At 44.0% G+C, this 22,624-nt stretch overlaps 1 protein-coding gene across 5 annotated transcripts in view; it reads right to left on the reverse strand.

Moving 5' to 3' along the window:
• The window catches only part of Myof (myoferlin), a 134,126-nt gene that overhangs the window by 106,481 nt on the left and 5,021 nt on the right, over nucleotides 1-22,624 (reverse strand). For all 5 annotated transcript variants that reach the window (XM_070021219.1, XM_070021218.1, XM_070021215.1 and 2 more), the window contains exons 2-3: nucleotides 7,837-7,892; nucleotides 3,231-3,322 (exon numbers count right to left, since the gene is read on the reverse strand). In XM_070021219.1, coding sequence (XP_069877320.1) covers nucleotides 3,231-3,322; nucleotides 7,837-7,892 — 148 coding nt within the window. The remainder of the gene's footprint in view (nucleotides 1-3,230; nucleotides 3,323-7,836; nucleotides 7,893-22,624) is intronic.

Raw genomic sequence — 22,624 nt, forward strand, 5'->3', positions numbered from 1 at the left:
AAGCCTGCAGATCCCTAAGGCCAAGAAGAAAACTGAGCCCAAATATACAAAGCTACAACATATTTTCAGATTAGTGTATTATTTTTACTATAAAATGTACAGGTGATGGGATCAAGGACAGGACGGCAACAGTGCCTGGTAGATGATAGATAAAGGATACTGTTACCCAGCCCTGCTCATTGCTGAGCTAAGGGTTAGCTTCCAAAGCAAGACAGCAAACAGAACTCATCTCTTTTGAAAAACAACTGTCCCATGGCTGGTGCTGGTGGCTCATGCATGTAATCTTAGCTACTCAGGAGGCTGAGATCTAATAATCTAAAAACTTGAAGCCAGGCAAACCCATGAGACTCCTATCTCCAATTAACCAGTAAAAAGCCAGAAGTGGAGGTGTGGCTCAATTCGTAAAGCACCAGCCTCAAGCTAAAAAGCCAAGTGAGAGTAGATGACCACGAGTTTAAGCCCCAGTAACGACACATACACAAAAGGAAATATTAATGTAAGATGAACATGTACCCTGTACTAGATTTCTTTTACAGTTTGTCTAGCATATCAACAATGAAAGAAGAAAGAGAAAAACAAGCCAGGTGCTGGTGGCTCACGCCTGTAATCCTAGCTACTCAGGAGGCTGAGATCTGAGGATCCTGGTTCAAAGCTAGCCCAGGCAGGAAAGTCCATGAGACTCCTATCTCCAAAAAGTCACCAGAAAACCAGAAGTACTGCTGTGGCTCAACTGGTAGAGCACTTGCCTTGAGCTGAAGACTGAGGGACAGCGCCCAGGCCCAGAGTTCAAGCCCTATGACCCACCAAAAAAAAAAAAGAAGAAAAAAGAAAGAGAAAAACAAGAAAGAAAATGGATTATTATTAGCAACAGAGATTATTGAGCAGCCCTATATGTTTACATGTTTATCTGGAACTTTGAAATATAGGAAATAAAACTGTCCTCTGGGAGTTGAGGTGTGTGATAAGAATTCATACAAGGATTCAAAGCTGAGATGTAGGCCAAATGTCATGGTTCATGCCTATAATTCCTAGCTACTCAGGAGGTAGATACTGGGAGGATAGAGGTTTGAGACTGGGTTAAAAAAGAGTTTAGCAGGGGCTGGGAAGGTGGCTCAGTGGTAGAGCACTTGCCTTGCATGCATGAGGCCCTGGGTTCGATTCCTCAGCACCGCAAAAAGAAGAAAGCCGGAAGTGGCTCTGTGGCTCAAGTGGTAGAGCGCTAGCCTTGAGCTGAAGAGCTAAGGGACAGTGCCCAGGCCCAGAGTTCAGGCCCCACGACCGGACCCAAAAAAAAAGTTTAGCAAGACTACCACAAACACAACTAAACTAAACTAAAGCAAGCCAGATGTGATGCTATATACCTGTGAGCCTAGCCATGGAGGGAGGCAGACAATTGAAACCTTATCTGAAAAAATAACCTAAAGGAAAAAAAAAGATTAGGAGTATGGCTGCAGAGGTAGAGCACTCACTCACTTAGCAAGTGCAAGACCCTGAGTTCAAACCCCCAGTACTGTTTCACCCTTTAGAAAAGGTGAGATACGCAAAGCTAGAAAGCTTAAAAATCTCCATCAGTTTTCAGCCTTAAGTGACTAGAAGTAGGACCTTCCAGAATGTACTTACAGAGTTTAAGGAAAATCTGTATCAGTCATAAGGGCCATTGGTCAGGGACAGAGCACACAAGGATCACAGTACCCATCAAAGTATTGTTTGGGGGAAAATGTCTGTCAGAATCCAAGTCTGACACCATTAAATACAAGGCCCCAATTCCAATGACTATGTGGACTCTCTCAACTACTGTCCTTACCAAGATGCTGTTGACCTTGAAGGGGTCACCAGCAGTCCTCATGCTGAGAAAGGAACCAGGACTGTCCCAAGCGAATCAAGGCAAATGTCCACCCTACCCCAGATCATTTTTGTTCACCCCAAGTTATTGTTGTCACTGTAGCCTTCTGACTGTACCAAGTACTTGTGTTATGACAGCTATTCCTATTTTTATTTTTACTTTTTTGTGCCAGTCCTAGGGCATGAACTCAGGACCTGGGCGCTGCCCCATAGCTTCTTTGCTCAAGGCTAATTCTCTGCTAATTGAGCCACAGCTCCAATTCTGGTCCCCCCCCCCCCCGCCCCCGTTCTTTTTGGTAGTTTAGTGGAGATAATATTCTTATAGACTTTCCTGTCTGGGTTTCCAATCATGATCCTCAGATCTCAGCCTTCTGAGCAGCTAGGATTGCAAGCAGGAGCCACCAACTTGTCTCCCAAACCTGATATTAATTAAATAGTACTTCTTATGAACAATAGCATCTTACCATCAAGGGCACAGAGTAATCTGGATTCACATGTGGTATGAATGGAAGGAAATTTCATGGATCAGAAGGTAGCCATGCCCATCCATTAGGCAATTGATTTTCAGCAGAATAGCAAATATGCCCATTGGTTCCATTTCTCAGTCTCTTGAAAACTTGACTAGTCCAAATAAGTAATCTAACATAGGATTCTGAGTCTATAAGATCAAAGTCCAGCTCCAGGATTGGGGCGAACTTACTAAGGTTATATTCTGACTGGTGGAGACCTGTTTTGAGATGTTCCCCAGCTTTGCCCAGAGGACTGCTTTTACCATCACATGGGCACTTCCCAGACCCCTCCTCATGTGAAAAATGGAAGAGTTAAATAAGGATTCTGGTTTGGGTCAAATGGGTGAATGAGACATTAAAACGAAAGCAGGGATAGAAGTTGAACTTGAATAAGATGCCACAGGGGATGTGTCTCAAGTAATAGAACATGTATAAGGTCCTGAGTCATCAAAATTTATACATATAATATATATGGGCCACACATAATGAAAATTTATATATACATAAATAAATATATGTGTATATAATTTATATATATATATATATAAATATGTATGTGGGCCACACATAATAAAGGATTGTGACTGCATCCAATATAGTTAAATTTAGATAAACCACCAGAGGTAAGAAGGCACCATGGGCAGGTACAGGGTACATAGAAGGTACAGGGCTAGTAGTGATGGTTCAGTGCCTGAAGCTTCATTGGGATGCTATGGTCATTGGGTGGAGGGGAGAGCTGCTATTAATTAGTTGTATATGATGGGGCTTTATAGGCCACTGGAAGTGTTATCATATGTTGTTAAAAAGGTGTAACTTCAACAAGGTAAGTGATAACAAGATAATATGCAAAGTGAGAAAAAATAGTCAAAAATAACTTACTTATTTTGTCCGATTGTCTCGAAATCTTTCACAACAATCCCAAGGGAAGATGAGAAGTCCAGTGGTATACCCCTCAGGTCAAACTCCAAAATCTGTTCACATAAAAGTTGATGGAGACAAAAGGGCAGTTAAAGACCAGGAAAATAATCAGAGACACCAGCCCGGCACATCAGGGCATACTTGTCAAGGTTAATCTTGAATTCATTCCCTTCTCTAGTTGGGGAGAAATGATTCAATTCTAAGGCCAGGTTGGCGGGAAAGCAAACCTGACTTTGAGAACATGCAGGCCACTTCCGGCTTCCCAGTTTCTAGGTTCTGTGGTTTTAGAAAAGTCACAAAACCTCTGACAAGGATTCAGAGATGCCCATGTTATGTGGTGAAAAAAACGAATAAAATGTGTCTGTGAAAACACTTTCCTCAGTGTAACTTTTTACTTAGTTGCTCTTCTTCTTCTTCTTCTTCTTCTTCTTCTTCTTCTTCTTCTTCTTCTTCTTCTTCTTCTTCTTCTTCTTCTTCTTCTTCTTCTTCTTCTTCCTTTACCTCTACCTTCTCCTTCTCCTTCTCCATCTTCTCCTTCTTTCTCCAGTCATGGGGCTTGAACTCAGAACCTAGGCACTGTTCCTGAGCTTCTTTTGCTCAAGGCTAGCACACTACCACTTGAGCCACAGTGCTACTTCCATCTTTTTCTGTGTATGAACCCAGGGCTTCATACATGCTAGGCAAGCACTCTACACAACCCAGCTGCTCTTCTTAATCATACTACTTTTAAATAAAAAATGAATAATTCATGAAAACACTTTCTAAAATGCAGGCCTTTTATGAGTTGGGATATGGCCAAGGCTATGGTCAGCTGATCTTGAATTGCTCATGTTCATGAAGTACATGGCTTTCCAATGATAAATGAAAAAGAGAAGGAAAAGACAGACAAACAGACAAAAGGTAGGAAGAAACGGATGGGAATCTGCTTTGTTTTCTTAACTCAATATTGCTCCTACAGCTTGGCCCACTGACTATCCTTCCCCCAGCGGATCTTCCTGAATTTCTCCAGTCCAGAATCTCAATCCCACTCCCCCTCTCAGATGATAGGCACCTGAGATGGAGCAGGAGACTGGTCCAAACAATATGCTCCTGGAGCCAGACCATAAACTAGCAAAACTCTTTGACTATTACCCTGCTTAAGCCCTTTCACCCCTGCTGCCATTGGGAGACCATGTGATGACCCTCTTCAACTTTCCGTTAAAGTCAAACTGGTCTATTGAGGTTGTTTTCTGCTCTTTCTTTATTCTAATACCCTCTTGATTCAGTTTCCAAGACAAATGGTGCCAAAAATAACTCAGTATCCTAACAGGAAGGAAAGAAGGAAGGAGGGTGGGAGGGAGGGAGAAGGGAAAGAAGTAATGGAGGAAGGAGGGGATGAAGGAGACAGGGAGGAAAGAGGGAAGGAGGGAGAAAGATGGAGGAGAGAAGGAGAGGAGAGAGAGGGGGTAAGGAAAAAAATCAACATAATACCACTGATGCCTTTGATTGATTGGGTATTGACTAATTTAAGTAAATTGAACAACGTTCTGGGCCTGCTGGTGTTGGGTTTGGAATGGAGAGACTTGTCTACTAGCTGGTGTTAGAACAATCCCAGTGGTAGGGATGACATTTCTTCTGGATTTGTTTTTAGTTATGAAATGGCAATTGATAAGTTACTTGATAGACACATTTGCACCCTGAGAGAAGAAGCAGGGTGACAACATGGTGGGCTGGCTATGTGATGTTCTGAGAAGACATGTTAGCTGACATGACACCTCTCTAGTGCTCACAGGGACTGCGACCTGAAGAGATAAACAGGCATAAGTGCACTTGTTCTTGCTTTCATTCATGGAGACCTGTGTGAGGTGCTAGGAGACCTGGGACCAGCCAGCAGGCCTCTGGTTCTGTGCTGAGTTCCAGTGAAATCACACAGAGGACTCCCACCAGCTGGAGCAACAGTGCTTTCCAAAGAGGCATAGAGAAACTTTCCACCAGCTTGCCCTTGTTGCTAAGATGTAGCTCTTTAGAGAGACAAACTAGTAGAAAGGAAAGGATTAGCAAAGGGTAGAGAGGAAGTCCTCTCAGCAATGACTTGGGGAAAACAAGGAAATGTATCACTACTTTTGTCCTGAGAGTTTTGATCCAGCTTTGGAAACAAACAATGAGACCAATCATAATTTTTTAACTAGTCAGAGTAGGAAAATCCTACTCAATGGGAAGCATAAAAATTGCTACATACCTAGAGGATAATCAACACTGAACCATTTATAAAACAGATGCACAGTGAGAGAAGGTAAGTGAGTTACATATTATCCCTTCCCTTGAATATTAGTCATGAACATTATTATTATTTTTGTTGTTGGTCATGGAACTTGAACTCTGGGCCTGGGCACTGTCCCTCAGCAGTTCAGCTCAAGGCAAGCGCTCTACCACTTGAGCCACAGCGCCACTTTTGTTTTTCTGGTTAATTGGAGATCAGAGTCTCACAGATTGTTCTGCCCAGGCTGGCTTTGAACCGTGATCCTTAGATCTCAGCCTCCTGAGTAGCTAAGATTACAGGTGTGAGCCACCAGCACCCAGCTGAACATTACTTTTTAAAATTAATTTACTTTATTGTTATTATAAAGGTGATATATAGAGGAATTATAATTATATGAATCAGGTAATAAGTACATTTCCTTTTATACAGTGTCTTCTATTCCTTTACTCTCTCCCTGTCTCTCCCTCCAGTCTCCACCCAAGAGTTGGATAGTTCACTTCCTTCACTATTCAGTAAGTTCCACTGCTGCACTTCTTCACCCTTTTTCCCTCGAGTTCTGTACTCTCCTCACCCGCCCCCCCCCCGCCTCAAAGATATACACTTGAATAAACCATACATAAAGAAGACAGAATCAAAAGATAAAAAGTTTTATAAAAGATCTCTTGTTTCCATTTCTTAGAGTTCATTTTTATATATATTATTTTATGTAACTATGAAGAGGTACATAAGCATTGGGCCTTTGTGTTTCTCTCCAAAGAGTATCCTTTTTTGGTCTGTGTATATCTAGAATCCTGATAATTTATCATATCCCAGTGTCATTTAGATCATATTTCTGCATCTCAGAGAACATGTGCTGTTTGTCTCTCTGAGCTTGGCTTACCTCACTTAACATGATTGTTCTAGTTCCATCCATTTCCCTGCAAATGACATTATTTTAGTCTTTATATTTAGTCTTTCTAATGGCTGTGTAAAATTACTCTGTACCACATTTTTTGGATCTACTCATCTATTGTGTGGCATCTAGGCTGTTTCCATGTCTTGGGGTTTGTGAATAGTGCAGCAAAATGAATGTGGATGTGCAGGTGTCTTTATCATGTTCTGGCTCATAAGGATGAACATTACTTTTGAATTGAATGACATGAGCATATGTTGAGAATATTGTAGTAAAGATTTAGTATAGGGGACTGGAAATGTGGCTTAGTGGTAGAGTGCTTGCCTAGCGCGCATGAAGCCCTGGGTTCAATTCCTCAGCATCACATAAACAGAAAAAGCCAGAAGTGGCACTGTGGCTCAAGTGGTAGAGTGCTAGACTTAAAAAAAGAAACATTAGGGACAGTGTTCAGGCCCTGAGTTCAAGCCCCAGGACTGGTGGGGGAAAAAAAAAAGGTAGTATAGGAAATTGTACTCAGCAAATGATTTTACTTTGAATTTCAGACATGATGTTTTATTAAATATAATTGTTCAGAAAATACTGATAGACATAGATGTTAACTGGTTGCTTCTTTTTCCCCCCAGTGGCACTTGGCATTGAACTCAAGGCTTTACACTTGGTAGGCAAACACACTACCATTTGAGCTACACTCCAGTTGCTTCCAAAGAGTTATATCATTACAACTTTTGTATTACTTTTATAATGCTTTGACATTTTTTTGCTGCTTTTTCCATATTAAGGACTGAATTCAGGACATCACACTTGCTAAGCAAGTGCTCTACCACTTCAACCACATTTTTAGTCCTTGTGCTTTTATTTTTCAGACTGGGTGTGCACTAACTTTGCCGGAGCCAGCCTCAAATCATGATCCTCCCGCCTTGGTCTTCCAAATAGTTGGAATTACAGGCATGTGCCACCACAGCCCACCAAGTTTTCAAATTTTCTACATTAAGGATACATCATAACTTTAAATCAATAATAAATGCCATTACTCAGCTAGATGCACAAAATATCACAGGCATGTTTTTATTTCTGGAACTTTCCTTCTGGGACTAAGGAGATGATCTAATTCATCCTCCCCCTTGTGGTACAGATGTGGCCCAGACATGCCAAGACAATGTATGGAGTTCACACAGTAACCTCGGCTCACCTCAGAGCCAAGCTAGAACTGAACCTTCCTTACTCCTGACAAGGCTTGGCTTACTAAATCACTGCTGTGCTGAGATGGGCCAGGAGCTGTCACTGAATTGCTCTGCTCTCTTGAGAACATAAGGAGAGACAGAAAGGGTAAGAGATGAGAGGTAGATTTTCCTTGCAAAGGAAAAGAATTGACCTCTGACCCAAGGAGGGGACATCCAAGTAGAGCTAAAACAAAACTGACAAAACACCCAACACACCTCATTCCACACAGGGTTGAGCTCATTATCCACCTTCTTTGTTTTCTTTTTCTCATCTGTAAGTAAAAAACAAGACACAGAGTTGAAGAGCCTGTCACATACATTTATTCCTTCAAAGAACATAAACTGAGAGTCTACTGTGTGCCACATTTCCACAGTCACCCACCCGCCTGTAGAGACTACTGCATCAGTTTCCCAAAGGGAATGTCATTTGTTTGGCCTAAAACATTTTTTTCCATCTTCAGATCTCCAAGAAATTAGGAGATGGGGGATTCAAAATAACAGAAGCGAAGCAGCTGCGCAGTGGTGGCTCATGTCTGTAATCCTAGCTACTCAGGAGGCTGAGATCTGAGGAGCTCAGTCCAAAGCCAGCCAGAGAAGGAAAGTCTGAGACGCTTAGTTCCAATTAACCACCAAAAAACTGAACTGTGGCTCAAGTGGTAGAGCACCAGCCTTGAGTGAAAAAGCTAAGGACAGTGCCCATGCCTCTCCCAAAGGCTTCACTCTTACAAGGCAATTAGTAGAGAACACTTCTTAAAAAATTATCTTTAACTAGTTGTACAAGAGAGGTGTTATTTAGCCAAGCAGTATATAAATACAACACTACTTGATCTGTGTCACCCCTTTCAACAATCTCATCCCCTTTCAACCCACCCTTCTTTACATTTCTTAATTTTGTGGTATATACAATGAATTCTTCACTGCATTTTGCCCTCCTCCCTTCCTTCACTATCTACCCCTACCCTTTTGCCCCCTTTACCCCCCCCCCCGCTTAATAGTACCCATTTCTTGGTGCTTATTTGATTGGGCTTTGACTTACTCCTTCTAAAAAATTGCATTCTTTGAACTCTCCAGAGCTTCTGTTGTAACTGAGTTCATTCATGTGGAACTGCTTGCTCACCACCCAGTGTATTTACTTATAGATTTATAGGCACATTCTCTCTACCACATTTTAGGGACACATTTTAGGGCTAGTGGAGAATTGGGGGTTTTCTTTACTCCTGGTAACATCACTTCTGAAGACCTAATGTCCTTCTTCTACAGCAGTAAACACCTAAATCCAGGGTTTCGGGTCTTCTTAGAGCAAAGTCCAAAGAGCAGAAGTTTCTCAGGTCTCTGTTCTCAAATATTTATAAAAATGAAAACTAAGTTTTGAGTACCACATGCTTTGTAAGCATTGGCTCATCTTGGACACAGAGTGGATTCGTGTCGCCGTCTCTCTTCCACAGCTAAGGTGATGGAGAAGTTAAATAACATACTGTCAGTCTCCTGGTCAGTAGGTGGCAGGACTGAAGTGGTTGAACCAAGGCCCTGTGATGCCAAGAGCCATCCCAAGTCTCAGCTTTGGCTTCTGCTCTGCTACTGTGCAATGTGGGAAGGGGTGGGTTGTTGTGTTGTTGTTGTTGTTGTTGTTGTTGTTGTTGTGTGTGCTGGTACTGGAGCTTGAACTCAGGGCCTCATACTTTCGATTCATTTTGTTTTTTCATTGTTGTATTTTTCTCAATAAGACTAGTGCTCTACTACTTCAGCCACACCTCCACTCTGGCTTTTTGCTGGTTAACTAGACATAGGAGTCTTTTGGATTTGTCTGCCCCAGCTGAACATTAATCCTGAGTAGCATGAGCTACCACGGGTGCCGGGCTGGTGGTGGGTTTTATGCAGCTGAATGTCACACGGCTTCAGCTCAGCACACAGCTGGCCTTAAGCCTGGCCACCTCATTCTTCCAGGACCTCAGCATAGCATGGCGGTGAGTCAGGCCCTCCCTCTGCTAACCATTAAATTTTCCACTTGAGTGGGCAAGGCATAGTCCAACTGGCTTCCCTGCTATGAGTCCTTCTTGGAAGAAGTGAAACCAGGGGTTAATAACTGGCATCTCAGTGTACAAGACATTATGTCAAAAAACAAACTTTACAAATTTGGTGCGGGGGGGGGGGCGGGGGGGATGGGAAGGGGAAACAAAGGAGAAGGCAACAATGCTTGATAAGAAATGTACTCATTACCTTGCCCATGTCATTGTAACCCCTCTGTACGGTATTTTCACACACACACACACAAAAAAAACTGGCATCTCGGGCCAAGAGACCTCATGGCTCAGCCCACAGAAAAGGCCACTCAGAGAGTTCCTCCACAAACATTAATCAGCTCCTTCATGCTTCCATCCTACCAACGCTGAAGTGTCATTTGGCAGGAATTGAGGGGACCCCGGGGAGATAGCTATGTCCCTAGCAATTGACACCAAAAATACTTCAGTGCAGTGCCAGTGGCCCCTGTCTGAAATCCTAGCAACTCAAGAGGCTAAGATCTGAGGACCCTGGTTTAAAACCCAGCCTGGGCAGGAAAATCAGCGAGACTCTTATCTCTAATTAACCACAAAAAAATCCAGAATTGGCTCGAGTAAGAGAGGAAAAAGAAATAAGCAGGATTGCCAGGCCCTGAGTTCAAAGCCCCAGTGCTCCAGTGGGTGCTTTGGGAGCAGGGAAGACGTAGGTCCTGCCTGGGGACATTGCACTGCCCAACTGGCTAGAACTAAGCAGGGTGATAGGCAGCAGAGGATGGTCTCACTGTGCTAAGCCTTGAATACCAAACTGAGTGTCGTTTAGCTGACAGAAGTTACTGGAGTAGGGTAACAGGGTAGCAAAAACTTTAGGACTTCAGCAGGTTCACAATCCAATGAAGAAAACCAAGTTTCCCAACAACTCTCCCCATACATGTTCCTGAATACATGATCCAGTTGTGTGTCAGGAATCAAAGGAGGTAGTAGAAGCCCGCTGACCACAGACAGACCTGGAGGGGTTACCCAAACAGAGGCTGCTATAAGCTCTAGGTTATGGGGTGCTTGATGGTGGTGCTAAAGCATTGTCCTCCAGGGGGCGCTCCCAGCCAGACAGGCAGTGCTAAACCTTTACACCGGTCATTCTATTCTCCAACTCACCTGTGCTCACCTATAAGGTGACAATCGCCAGCTTGCAAATAAACACAGAAAACCCAGAACTTTTAGGTAACTTGCCCTGGAGGAAGTCAGAGCTAGGAGGAAGCCCTCTAACAAGGTCTAGTCTGCCTCCAAGCCTTACCGGGAACCCCTTGCTAACAAGGAAAACAATATGGAAAAAGGAAGTTGCTGGCATTAACTCCTCTAGCTACCCTCCCCCCCACCTCCCTCCCCTTTTTGGAGAAATCCAGCTCAATCTCTTGCAGGGAGGAAAATGATTTGTATTTAAACTTGAATGCATTACATGTCAACCAAAAAAAAAAAAAAAAGGAAAAAGAAAAAGAAAAGAAAGTAGATAAATTCTTTTCTTATCAGCAACCACAGATATTTATGTTATTCAATTGTTTGATTTTTACCTCTTTTTGAAAAAAAAATAAGAGGTCAAAGTGGCAGGCACAAAACATCAAATTAAATTACAGGAAACTCCCAATCCTTTGTTCACATCACCCACCTCCCCCCCCTCCACCACCACCAAGACCTCCCCCTCCCCCCTTGGTTAGGATGCTGCTGCTTCTAATGAAAATGAACTGAAGGCTTTTGTAAGTGACTCAACACCAAAATCCACTCTGAACCACAAGTGAAGGAATTCTTTCCTGTTTCCTCATAAGCTACGCCTGCCTCTCCCTCAGTCCTGTGAAGGTCACCTCAGCAATCATTTAACCTAATGCCAACCTCAGGTCCTTAGCTGGTCAACTGTCCAACAGTGTGCCCTACCCTGGTTGAAAAGGCCTGAGAAGAGCCAGGCACTGGTGGCTTACCCCTGTAATTCTAGTTACTCAAGAGGTAGAGCTCTGAGGATCACAGTTTGAAGCCAGCCTAGGCAGGAAAGTTGTGAAACTCCTTTTTTGGGGGTTGGTCATGGGGCTTGAACTTGGGGCCTGGGCACTGTCTCTGAGCTCTTTTACTTAAGGCTAGTGCTCTACCACTTCAAGCCACAGCTCCACTTTCAGTTTTCTGGTGGTTAATTGGAGATAAAGAGTCTCGCAGACTTTCCTGCCCTGGCTGGTTTCAAACCATGATCCTCAAATCTCAGCCTCCTGAGTAGCTATGATTACAGGCACAAACTACCAGTGCCTGAAATGTGAAACTCTTATCTACAATTAAAAAAGATAGGTAGAAAGAAAGAAAGAAAGAAAGAAAGAAAGAAAGAAAGAAAGAAAGAAAGAAAGAAAGAAAGAAAGAGTTAGCTTTAGCTTAAGTGAAAAAGCTCAGGCCCTGAGTTCAAGCCTCAGAAATGATATGTGTGCACGTGCATGCGCACACACACATGCACGTGGAGGGAAAGAGAGAGAGAGAGAAGGCCTGAGATGCCAGCACTGCTAAGACTAGCTGGTTCCATCTATGCAGAGTGGTCAGCCAGGACGTATATAAATGGTAAGCCATTTGACAATCTATTGACCTCAGCCAAGTAGATTTACACTCCACCCTACTGCACTCTCATCTAAACAGTTGAAGCTCTTAAGAGTAAAAGCTGAAGCTTCTAACCAGTAACTCACACCTATAACCCTACCTATCCGGGAGGCTGAAGTCTGAAGATCCTAGTTGAAAGCCAGCTCAGGCATGAAAGTCCATGAAATTTGTATCTCCAGTTAACTAGCCGGAAGTGGAGCTGTGGCTCAAATAGTAGAGCACTAGCCTTGAGCAAAAAAGCTCAGGGACAGAGCCCAGGCCCTGAGTTCATGCCCCAGGACTAACAGATAGACAGACAGACAGACAGACAGACAGACAGACAGACAGACAGACACACACACACACACACACACACACACACACACACACACACACAAACACACACACCTTGCTTTACAGAAAAGAAATTCTGTCCCAATATTATGAGCAAGATCATAACATAGAAATGCTTCCTGGCTTTCCAGTCTGTTGGGCTGTCCTACAGACTTCATACCCAACACAGCATCCGTCAGCTGTCATTCAGCTTTCCAGGCTGCGGGTCTGTGCCAAATTCAGACCAGCCAGTGCCTACAGTCATGTGAGCCAATTCCTCAAAGGAAATTTCTCTGGCTCTCTCCTTCTCCCTCCCTAGATTCCCCCCCTCCCCCCACATCCTTGGTTCTGTTTCTCTGGAGAACTCTACAAATCACAGCAGGAGTCAGTGGAAATAAATCTCACCTGCATTGATAACAACACATTTTTAGGCACTTCCAAATACACATCACCTGAGCAGACTCTCCACTCAGTGAATTCTCCACTTTACTTTTTTCATTTCCTTTCCTTTCTTTCTTTCCTTCCTTCCTTCTTTCTTTCTTTCTTCCTCCCTTTCTTTCTTTCTTTCTTTTCTTTTCTTTTTCTTGAGGTGGAGCAGCCCTTGGGTTTGAATTCAGGGCCTGACCTGGCCAGGCAGGCACTCTACCACTTGAACCATACCTCCAGCCTCATAGTTCTCCACTTTTGAGCTATTATCTTGGGGCAATATGGAGCTCAACTCTAGGTTCAGAGTCCTGATTATTAGAGAAGATCCAGGGAACATGAGCCTGGAGCACTCCTCTCGAGTCCTGAGTAGTTAGGTTGTTGTGTCTTCCTGAAGTGGTCTCAGAAGAAGTAGGGGTGCTGTTAGAGTAGATGAGCAAGCTCTCTGGATTCCCCATGTAACTTTAGTGGCCCTACCCTTCACAAGTTTCTGGCCCTTTTCTTCTGAGAAAAAACAATCCTCCACTCTAATACTAAAACTTCAGAGACCCCCCTGAAACCATCCAACATAGTTCCCATATCCTGCGTGCTCCAAAGTGCTCACAGCTCCCAGGACTTCCCCCGAGCTACCTGAGTTCATCTACCTCGTCATTCCAGGAAGAAGGTTCTGTTATGAGCCAGCCAAGACACAAGAGAGATTCAGCAACTTCTCAGGGCTCACACAGTTAGAAAGTGGTAGAGCTGGGATTCAAACCCAGGCAGATGAGACACAGTGCGACTCCTCAAAAGAAAGAACTATATTTAATTAATTTTGTCATTCCCTTCAGGGTGATTGTTAACTCGTAGTTAAGTGCTCCATGATTTGAGTGAACTAAAACACCTAAGCTCACATAAGCCAAGCTAGGTTTACTTCCAAGCAGTAGCTATTAATCTTCTCCCTCCTCCTCCTCCTCCTCCTCTTCCTCCTTCTCCTCCTCCTCTTCCTCCTCCTCCTCCTCCTCCTCTTCTTCTTCTTCTTCCTCTTCCTCCTCCTCCTCCTCTTCTTTTTTCTTTTTGTACCGGTACTAAGGCTTGAATTCTGAGCCTCTCACCCTCACCTGACTTTTTCTTTTTTTTTTTTCTTTTTTTTTCCACCTAACTTTTTCATTCAAGACTGACACTCAACCACTTCAGCCACAACTCCAGCTTTTTTTTTTTTTTTTGCTAGTTAATTGAAGATTTAGTGTCTTCCAGATCTGACTGCCCTAGCTGACTTTGAACAGGGCACCCTCCTGAGTACCTAGGATTACAGGTGTGAGCCTGTGCCTAGCTAGATGATTCTTTTTTTTTTTTTTTTTTTTTGTCGGTCGTGGGGCTTGAACTCTGGGCCTGGGCGCTGTCCCTCAGCTCTTCAGCTCAAGGCAAGCGCTCTACCACTTGAGCTACAGCGCCACTTCCGGTTGGAGATAGGAGTCTCACGGTCTCTCCTGCCCGGGCTGGCTTTGAACCGCGATCCTCAGATCTCAGCCTCCTGAGTAGCTAGGATTACAGGCGTGAGCCACCAGCGCCCGGCTTAGATGATTCTTATTATTGCACTAGGACAGCCCTCATTTGCATATCCTAGGGCATTTCTCTGGTTGTGGAGCTCCAAGGGGCAGAGCCAGTGAGCCCAGGAAGGGCCCAGTGACGCTGGGATTGGCCTTGCTCGAACTACTCTCCCACATGGCTCCATTCCGGGCTCTGTGACTTCCTGGGCAGCAGACATGTGGGCGCTGACTGTCCTCCAGGGCCATCAGTCAGTCTGACAGCCTCAAGAACAGGGGGAGAATACTACAATAACCAGTGCTGTGGGGAGGAGCAACAGGGGACTCCTCAGCCCTCAGGACTTGCAAAGGTTCCTCTCTAGAAAACTGGCTCTGCTGACCCAGTGCTTGGAAAGATGTCACCCAACAGGTTTCTGGAGAAAAGCATTTAGGCCAAGTGGCAGTGGAGAAACAAACAGAGGCTGTTCCTTGCGTTTCTGATGCAGCAGCTATACTGCTGATTAAACCGACTCCCCTGGAAAAGGTGGGCCAGTTTCTTGCTTCCCTCCTGTGCCCTGTGCCCCACTGGCTCTGAGCTGCCCTGAGGAATTTGCAAGCAAATTCCTCCTCCAAGGGAACAAAGACTATCACCTGAATGAGTCCCTTCCTTAATGCCAATCTGGGAAGTGGTTCTATCTGGTTTACGCTGCCAACTGCTCATTGGAGGTGTGGGTGGGCTGCTTGCGTGTTGATTTGCCTATGAGTATCCATCTGTGTCAAGTGCTTGAAACATATCCATATTTACAAGACAGGTGCTAGTGCACCCATTTTGCAGATGAAGAAACTGAGGCTCTTGACCACTACAGCTTCTGGCTGGTGTGTTTCTCAGATCTAATTTGTTAGAGACTGAATGAAGGCTGGTCTGTGTCAAGTTTATTTCCAACCCATTGGAGGAGATGAGGGCACAGGGAGGCTCATGGCGTGAATATCCAGTAAAGGGGGGATTCAAATGCCCACCTGGCAGAGGCAGCAAGGACCAAGTGAGAAAGTCCAGGATACAGCAGATGTGACTGTGTTTGGTTTAGAATTTAAATCAGCAACTGCTTCCATCAGACAAGCGGTGGGATAATTTGAAATCAAAGAAAATAAAATGGTCCCATAAAAGTTTTGAAAACAAAAGCCACACTGCAGAATCAAAAATCTCCATAATTACATTTTACCACTCTTAACTGAAACTGGCTGAACCTTCCCTGAAATCTCACAATTAATAATAATCTCTCCTCCCATACTTAATAATCTCTTTAAACAGGATTTTCACCATTGCCAGCAATTTTAACCCATTCTCCTCAGCTCTCTTTCCTATGCTATAAAGGCTTTGATCTTGGGCTTCCTGATAAGAAATCTGGATGTTTGTTGTAGATCTGAGAAAGAGAGAGAAAGAGTTTGCTTATCTGTAGAGCCTAGGACGTGGATGGACAAAGTGTAGAATTAAAGCACGGGCAGTACTAGGCACTTAGCACTCATACCTGTAATCCTAGCTACTCAGGAAGCTGAGATCTGAGGATTGCTGTTCAAAGCCAGCCTGGGCAAGAATATCTGTGAGACTCTAAATATGCAATTAATCACCAAAAAGCCAGAAATAGGGCTGTGGCTCAAATAGTTATAGCACCAGACTTGAGCGAAAAAGCTAAGGAACAGTGCCCAGGACCTGAGTTCAAACTCCATGACTGGCACAAAAGAAAAGAAAACAAAAGAGCGAGGCTGTGTACAAACAACACCAGCCACATAGTATGAGACTGGGTCTCAAGTCCTAGATCTGCTCCTCCCCTTACCCAGCTTCGGTCTCCCTGGATCTCTTCAAGCCACAACATTCCCATCTACAAAATGGGTATAAACACCTGCCTCCATACCTGCTAATGTGAAGAGCAAGTAAGATGAAGCCCTTAGCTTTCTCAGTATTAAGTCCATGGACAGGGCCCTTTCCTAAGGCAAATCACTACTGGAAAGCCTGTCCCGAACCTGAGGTCCCCTGGCACAGTGAGAGTACCTCACAAACCCTTCGGGGCCAGCAATATCCAGCCCGAAGACACCAACACCCCAGCTCCTCACCTGGGAAGATGCCTCCAGGGTTGAATTTTCCCAAGGAAGTACAATGGGTAAGAGAGGGAACCCCAGAAGTAAGAGGGGCATTCTCCAAGAGAAGGAATGAAGCCTGAGGCCAAGACCAAGCCTCTAGCACCAAAGAAGGCGTGCCCAGCCCCAGCACTGGGGGATGTTGAGTCCCAGCTCTGCCTGAAACCTGCTTGGGGACCTTTCAGCAAGGCATGTGACTCAGTCTACACAAGACCACATTTCCTCCCCTCCAAGAGACTTCTCATCTATTTCTCTTGGTGAAGAAAAAAGTGAGGAAATTAAAATGAAATCCCTTCCTAGCTGTGAAGTGCTTGGCTCAGTGCTTCCACTGATAAACTCTAATCACCAACACCACCTGCAAACCATGCTAACACCTTTCCAGGCCTAAGATTCATGGTATTCTGAATTCATCCAACTCTGCCTCTACTCACAGCTTATTCTAGAAGCAGTTTGAGAGCAGACCCAAGTCCGGCTTGCTTTTCACCTATCCACAGAGGTGACACGCTCACTGTCTGGTGGAGCAGCTATCCATCATACTTCTTTTTTTTTGTCTTTAGTGGTGGTACTGAGATTTGAATTCAGGGTCTCTTCCTTGCTCTACCACTTGAGCCAAGTCTTCAGCACTTTTTTGCTTTATTTATTTTCCATGTAGGATCTATGTTATTGCCTAGACCAGCCACACAGCTGGGATGAGAAATGCTCTACAACATCCACCTTTTATTGGTTGAGATGAGAGTCTGGTTAACTTTGGCCAGGGATGGCCTCAAATTGCCATCCTCCAGATCTGTGTCTCCTGAGTAGCTAGGATTATAGGAGTGTGCCACCACACCCATCCATACTTGCTGACTGGAGTTATGTTTGGAGGAGGCAGCTGCAGCTACAGAAAGGGAGGAAGAGAGAGGGGGGTTGGGTAATGAATGGAGGCAGTGATGAAGGATAAGAAAAACATAACATTATTAAAAGAAAATGAGAAGGCAAAGGAATTTTCTTCCCATTAAAGGCTGTGTCTACTAAGATAAAAAAAAAAAAAACAATGAAGGTAATAAATCAGAGAACAGAGGTGTTGGTGGAAGAGAACCTCACCCTACCCATGAAATAGGAGATTTTTAAATACTTCATGTATAACAAGTTAGAGTTTTAGTTCCTGCTAATAAAACGGCTCAAACACGCTTTTCAGCGGACCTGATTCACTGCTAAGCTATGTCACCTCTAGGGCACTGAGTCACAGTGTGTCAGAAAGTTCCCCTGTGGGAAACTCAGCCTGAAGGGCTAGTTTTCTTCTTTGCTTTGCTTTCCTTTTTCTCCCCTCCCTTCCTCTCCCCTCTCCTCTTTCCTCTTCTTCTCCCCTCCTCTTCTCTCCCCTCCTTTTCTCTCCCTCCCTGTCTTGTTCTTTGTATATTTTTCTTCCTCTTTAAGCCTGGATCTGAATGCCCTGGCACACTGAACTTCACTAATGTGCAGGGGGCAGTATCATTCCGTTGGCTGGGTGGCCGTGGCCAGGCTTGGTTCTGGCACACACACACACAAAAATAATAATAGTCTGTTTTACTTTCACCAGAAAGACTAGTTGTTTTGACACAATGTGAAGTGAATCCAGTCCTTGTCTCCAACTCACCGCTTTACCTTTGAAAGAGAAGCTCACAGACCCGTGTTTGCTTCTGATTTGCCTGCCAACTTTCTGTCCCTTTACCTCCTAACCAGCCCACTCACTTCTCACTGGGCTGTATGCAAATCAGCCAGATACTTGAGCCACGATGATGGTAAATATCTATTTTTTTTAAGTCCGGATACCATAAAACATTTTTTTCTTTTTTTCTTTTTTTTTGGGGGGGAGGGTCTGGTCGTAGGGCCTGGGCACTGTCCCTCAGCTCTTCAGCTCAAGGCTAGCGCTCTACCACTTGAGCCACAGCACCACTTCCGGCTTTTTTCTTTTTGTTTATGTGGTGCTGAGGAATTGAACCCAGGGCCTCATGCATGCAAGGCAAGCACTCTACCACTGAGCCACCTTCCCAGCCCAAAACATTTTTTTTTCTTTGTGTGTGTATGTGTGTGCCAGTTCCAACTCAGGGCCTGGACACTGTCCCTTTCTCCACTCAAGGCTACCACTTCAGCCACAGCTCCACTTCCAGCATTTTAGTGATTCATTGGGGATAAGAGTCACATACTTTTTCCCCCCAGGCTGGCTTCAAACTGTGACCCTTGGTTCTCAGTCTCTTGAATAGGTAAGATTATAGGCAGAAGTGAGCTACCAGTGCCCAGCCTTATTTTATTTTTATGCTCATCAGAAATAGATCTTATTCACACTTCACAGCTAGGGAAGCTGAGACTCAAAGAGATTTCTTGCCGTTAATATGACCAAAGCTCAAGATCAGATTATAGTCTGGGGCTCCTCTGCCTTTCAGCTTTTTTCGATATTCTGGATCCCAAACATCTGTGGAAACCCTACTAGGCACAGAGCTCAGTGCCAGAGAGATGCAGGCCTTGTCCTCACTCAGCTTACTGCCCAATGTGCAGAGCCTACAGAAATCTGTGGAGGGCCAGGAATGTGGCTTAGTGGTAGAGTGCTTGTCTAGCATACATGAAGCTCTGGGTTCGATTCATCAGTACCACATACAAAGAAAAAGCTGCAAGTGGCAGAGTGCTAGCCTTGAGCAAAAGAAGCTCAGAGACAGTGCCCAGGTTCCAAGCTCAAGCCCCAGGACTGGCCAAAAAAATAAAATAAAATAAATCTGTGGAGCCAGGAAACACCAAGGACACCGGGATATGAAAAGAATTTCAAGACACCAGACTGAGCAGACTGAGGGATAGTTGGGAACAAGGCATGCTTTTGGGAGGAGGTGGATGACCTCTGATTCCAGCTCTATCCTGGGGATTCTGGGCCAGTTCAAGGACATGGTACTGCAGGGGACCAAGGTCACTTCTCCCACACCTTCAGCTGACACTCAGCCATACTGCAGTCATTGCCAGATTGGTCCTAATGATGAAAGCATAAACTGGAAGCCAATGTAGAGGTGCTAACAACCTCTATGCCCTCTCTTCAGAATGGCTCTCATCAAAAAGCAGAAACTGTCAGGTGTGGTGGCTCATGCCTGTAACCTTGGCTACTCAGGAGACTAAGATCTAGAAGAGTATGGTTTGAAGCCAGCTCAGGTAGAAAAGTCTGAGACTCTTTATCTCCAATCAACCAATAAAATGACAGACTGGAGGCATGGCTCAAGTGGTAGAGCACAAAAATAAAACAAGTGAGACAGTAAGCCCAGTACCCAGTATGGTACTCACATGCATGCACATGCACCTACCCACACACAGAGTCAACAAAACCAGCATATAGTGTCCTATTACTACCTTGATTCACAGTTATCCACATGGTCATATTTGCTCAACATCACCTTGTACATGCTTTTATCACTCATTAAAACACATATAAAAAAGGAAATAAAATGTCCTAAAGATATTTGACTCATGGTGATAAAAATCTGGGGCAAAATTTTGCCTGCCTAGTCCAAAGGTTATCCCTTCCACACTGTAGGTCATAAGAAGAAGGGGTCTTTTGTGTATGTGGGGGGGGGGTAGGCCAAATAACAGATTAAGGTGAGAAAGAATACATGTTTTTATTAAGTATATATATATATATATATATATATACACACATTTGAATATATGTAATTCCTATGTGTAGTGTCACATGTATTTCCATTTGTTTTTCAAACAACACTACAAGGCAGGAGATATTATTCATTTATTCATTCTTTCTTTTTGTGCTGGTCCTAGGGCTTGAACTCAGAGCCTGGGCACTGTCCCTGTGCTTTTGTGTTCAAAGCTAATGCTCTGCCACTTGAGCCACAGCTCCACTTCTGGCTTTTTGGTGGTTAAAGGTAAGAGTTTCATGGACTTTCCTGTCCAATCTGGCTTCAAATTGTGATCCTCAGATCTCAGTCTCTCAAGTAGCTAGGATTACAGGTATGAGCCACTGGTACCCAGTTCATTCATTCACTTTTAGCCCAAGTTTTTTTTAATTGGCTTATATCAGTTGTTATATAGGATTAGATATTTCATTGTTATGTCTTCTAGGATATATTACTAAAACATTGAAGCTTTTTTTTTTTTTTTTTTTTGCTCATGAGCAATTAGGAATAAGAATTCTTGCTGGGAAGGTGGTTCAGTGGTAGAGTGCTTGCCTTGCATGCATGAGGCCCTGGGTTCGATTCCTCAGCACCACATAAGCAAAAAAAAAAAAAAAAAAAAGAATTCTTATTCAGGCATCCACCTGGTTCCAAAGCCCAGAGTCTTGGATCCTTAATGGTCAATCAGAAGTTAGCAGATAAGGCTCAAGGGTCCAGCTGACTATTTCTGAGTAAGAACTGTGCTCAAATTACACTCCTGTTCAATAGAGCAGCTGTTCAATGAACTCACACAGAGCCATAGTCTAGGCTTCTAAGTCCTATGTGGATTATTGACCATAACACCTGTGTGGATGTCTCATATACAAATACAAATGTTTAGTGCTCTCTCTCTCTCTCTCTCTCTCTCTCTCTCTCTCTCTCTCTCTCTCTCTCTCTCTCTCTCTCTCTCTCTCTCTCACACACACACACACACACACACACACACACACACACACAACTGACAGCCTCACAATTTTCCTTCCCAGTAACAAGAATGCAAAAGAAGTCTAAGACACCAAGTTGTGTTTGGATTGAAACTAGCTGTGCTCAGTGTTTTGGAATGTGTGATGTGGCTCTTGACCAAGACTGTCTACAAAACACCTGAGAGAATATTAAGTACAATCCTGCCTTGGGGGAGGGGAGGGAGATTGGCCAACTTCCCATAATTCCTTTCAGGACTAAAACTCAATAATGTTATGACACCATAATGTCACCAATCTCCTGCCAGCTCTTTGCCTCCAAACACACACACACACACACACACACACACACACACACACACACACACACACACACACACACACACACACACACACACACACACATGCCATGCTTGCTTGACAGTATCAAATGGTTAGGGGATGGAGAAGGCAATCATTAAAGAGAAATCTAAGCAAGGAAGCTTAGCTTCCTTTATCTGAGGGCTTATAGTTAAGATGTATTGTGGAGAAGGAAGGGAAAAGTAAGGCATGCTAATTAATTTCAAATAGACAGTAGTGCTCTCTGTAAGTGATGGAGAGCCACAGAATGTGCCTTTGGTAGTTCCCAGGCTTCTGCATGGGTGGGGTGGCCATCCTGCCATGGTGAGTCTGCCAGCTCTGTCTCCAGAAGAAATGTCAAGGGCACGGGGACTGTTTCCCTCCCCGCCAGTGTTGGTCTGTATAACCCTAGTTCAGATGGAGTGCCCTAGTAAGAAGCTTCTAGACTAGTTCTGTGGCATTCCCTGGGTGAACAAGGGCTCTGTGTGGGCCACTCACCTGGGCAGACTACGGTGAAGAAGCCACAAGAGACAGTTCTCTCTTCCTACGTCACCATCCTCATATGGCATCTCATAGCTTGTGGCTTTTTTTAAAGAGATGCTTTTCCGCTCAGGGCTAGCACTCTACCACCTGAGCCACAGCTCTACTTGCAACCTTTTGCTAGTTGGCTGGCGATAAGAGTCTCATAGACTTTTCTGCCCAGGCTAGTTTCAAAGATCAATCCTCATATCTCAGCCTCCTAAGTAGCTAGGATTATAGGCATGATTCAGTGCCTAGCTATTACTTAAGCCATTAATAGCCTTGGGGTTTTGAATATTCTCAGCACAAAGAAATAAAGGTAATAGGTATAACCATTACCCTGGTCTGATCATTTAGCAGAGTATATATGTTTTGGTGGGTTTTTTTTTTTTTCCAATTACTGCATATTCTAAGCTGGCCTTGTACTTGAGTTCCTCCAGCCTCTGCCTCCCCAGTGCTGGGATTACATGTGTTCTACTGAAATGCTGCATTGTAGCCTCTAAATCCATAAAACTGCTATGTATCATTTTAAAATAAAATATATTTAAAATAACATATATTTTAAAATAAAATATATT

The sequence above is a fragment of the Dipodomys merriami genome, unplaced genomic scaffold, assembly GCF_024711535.1.
Source record: "Dipodomys merriami isolate MVZ:Mamm:240054 unplaced genomic scaffold, mDipMer1.0.p SCAF_14, whole genome shotgun sequence".
In the NCBI taxonomy this organism is placed as follows: domain Eukaryota; kingdom Metazoa; phylum Chordata; class Mammalia; order Rodentia; family Heteromyidae; genus Dipodomys; species Dipodomys merriami.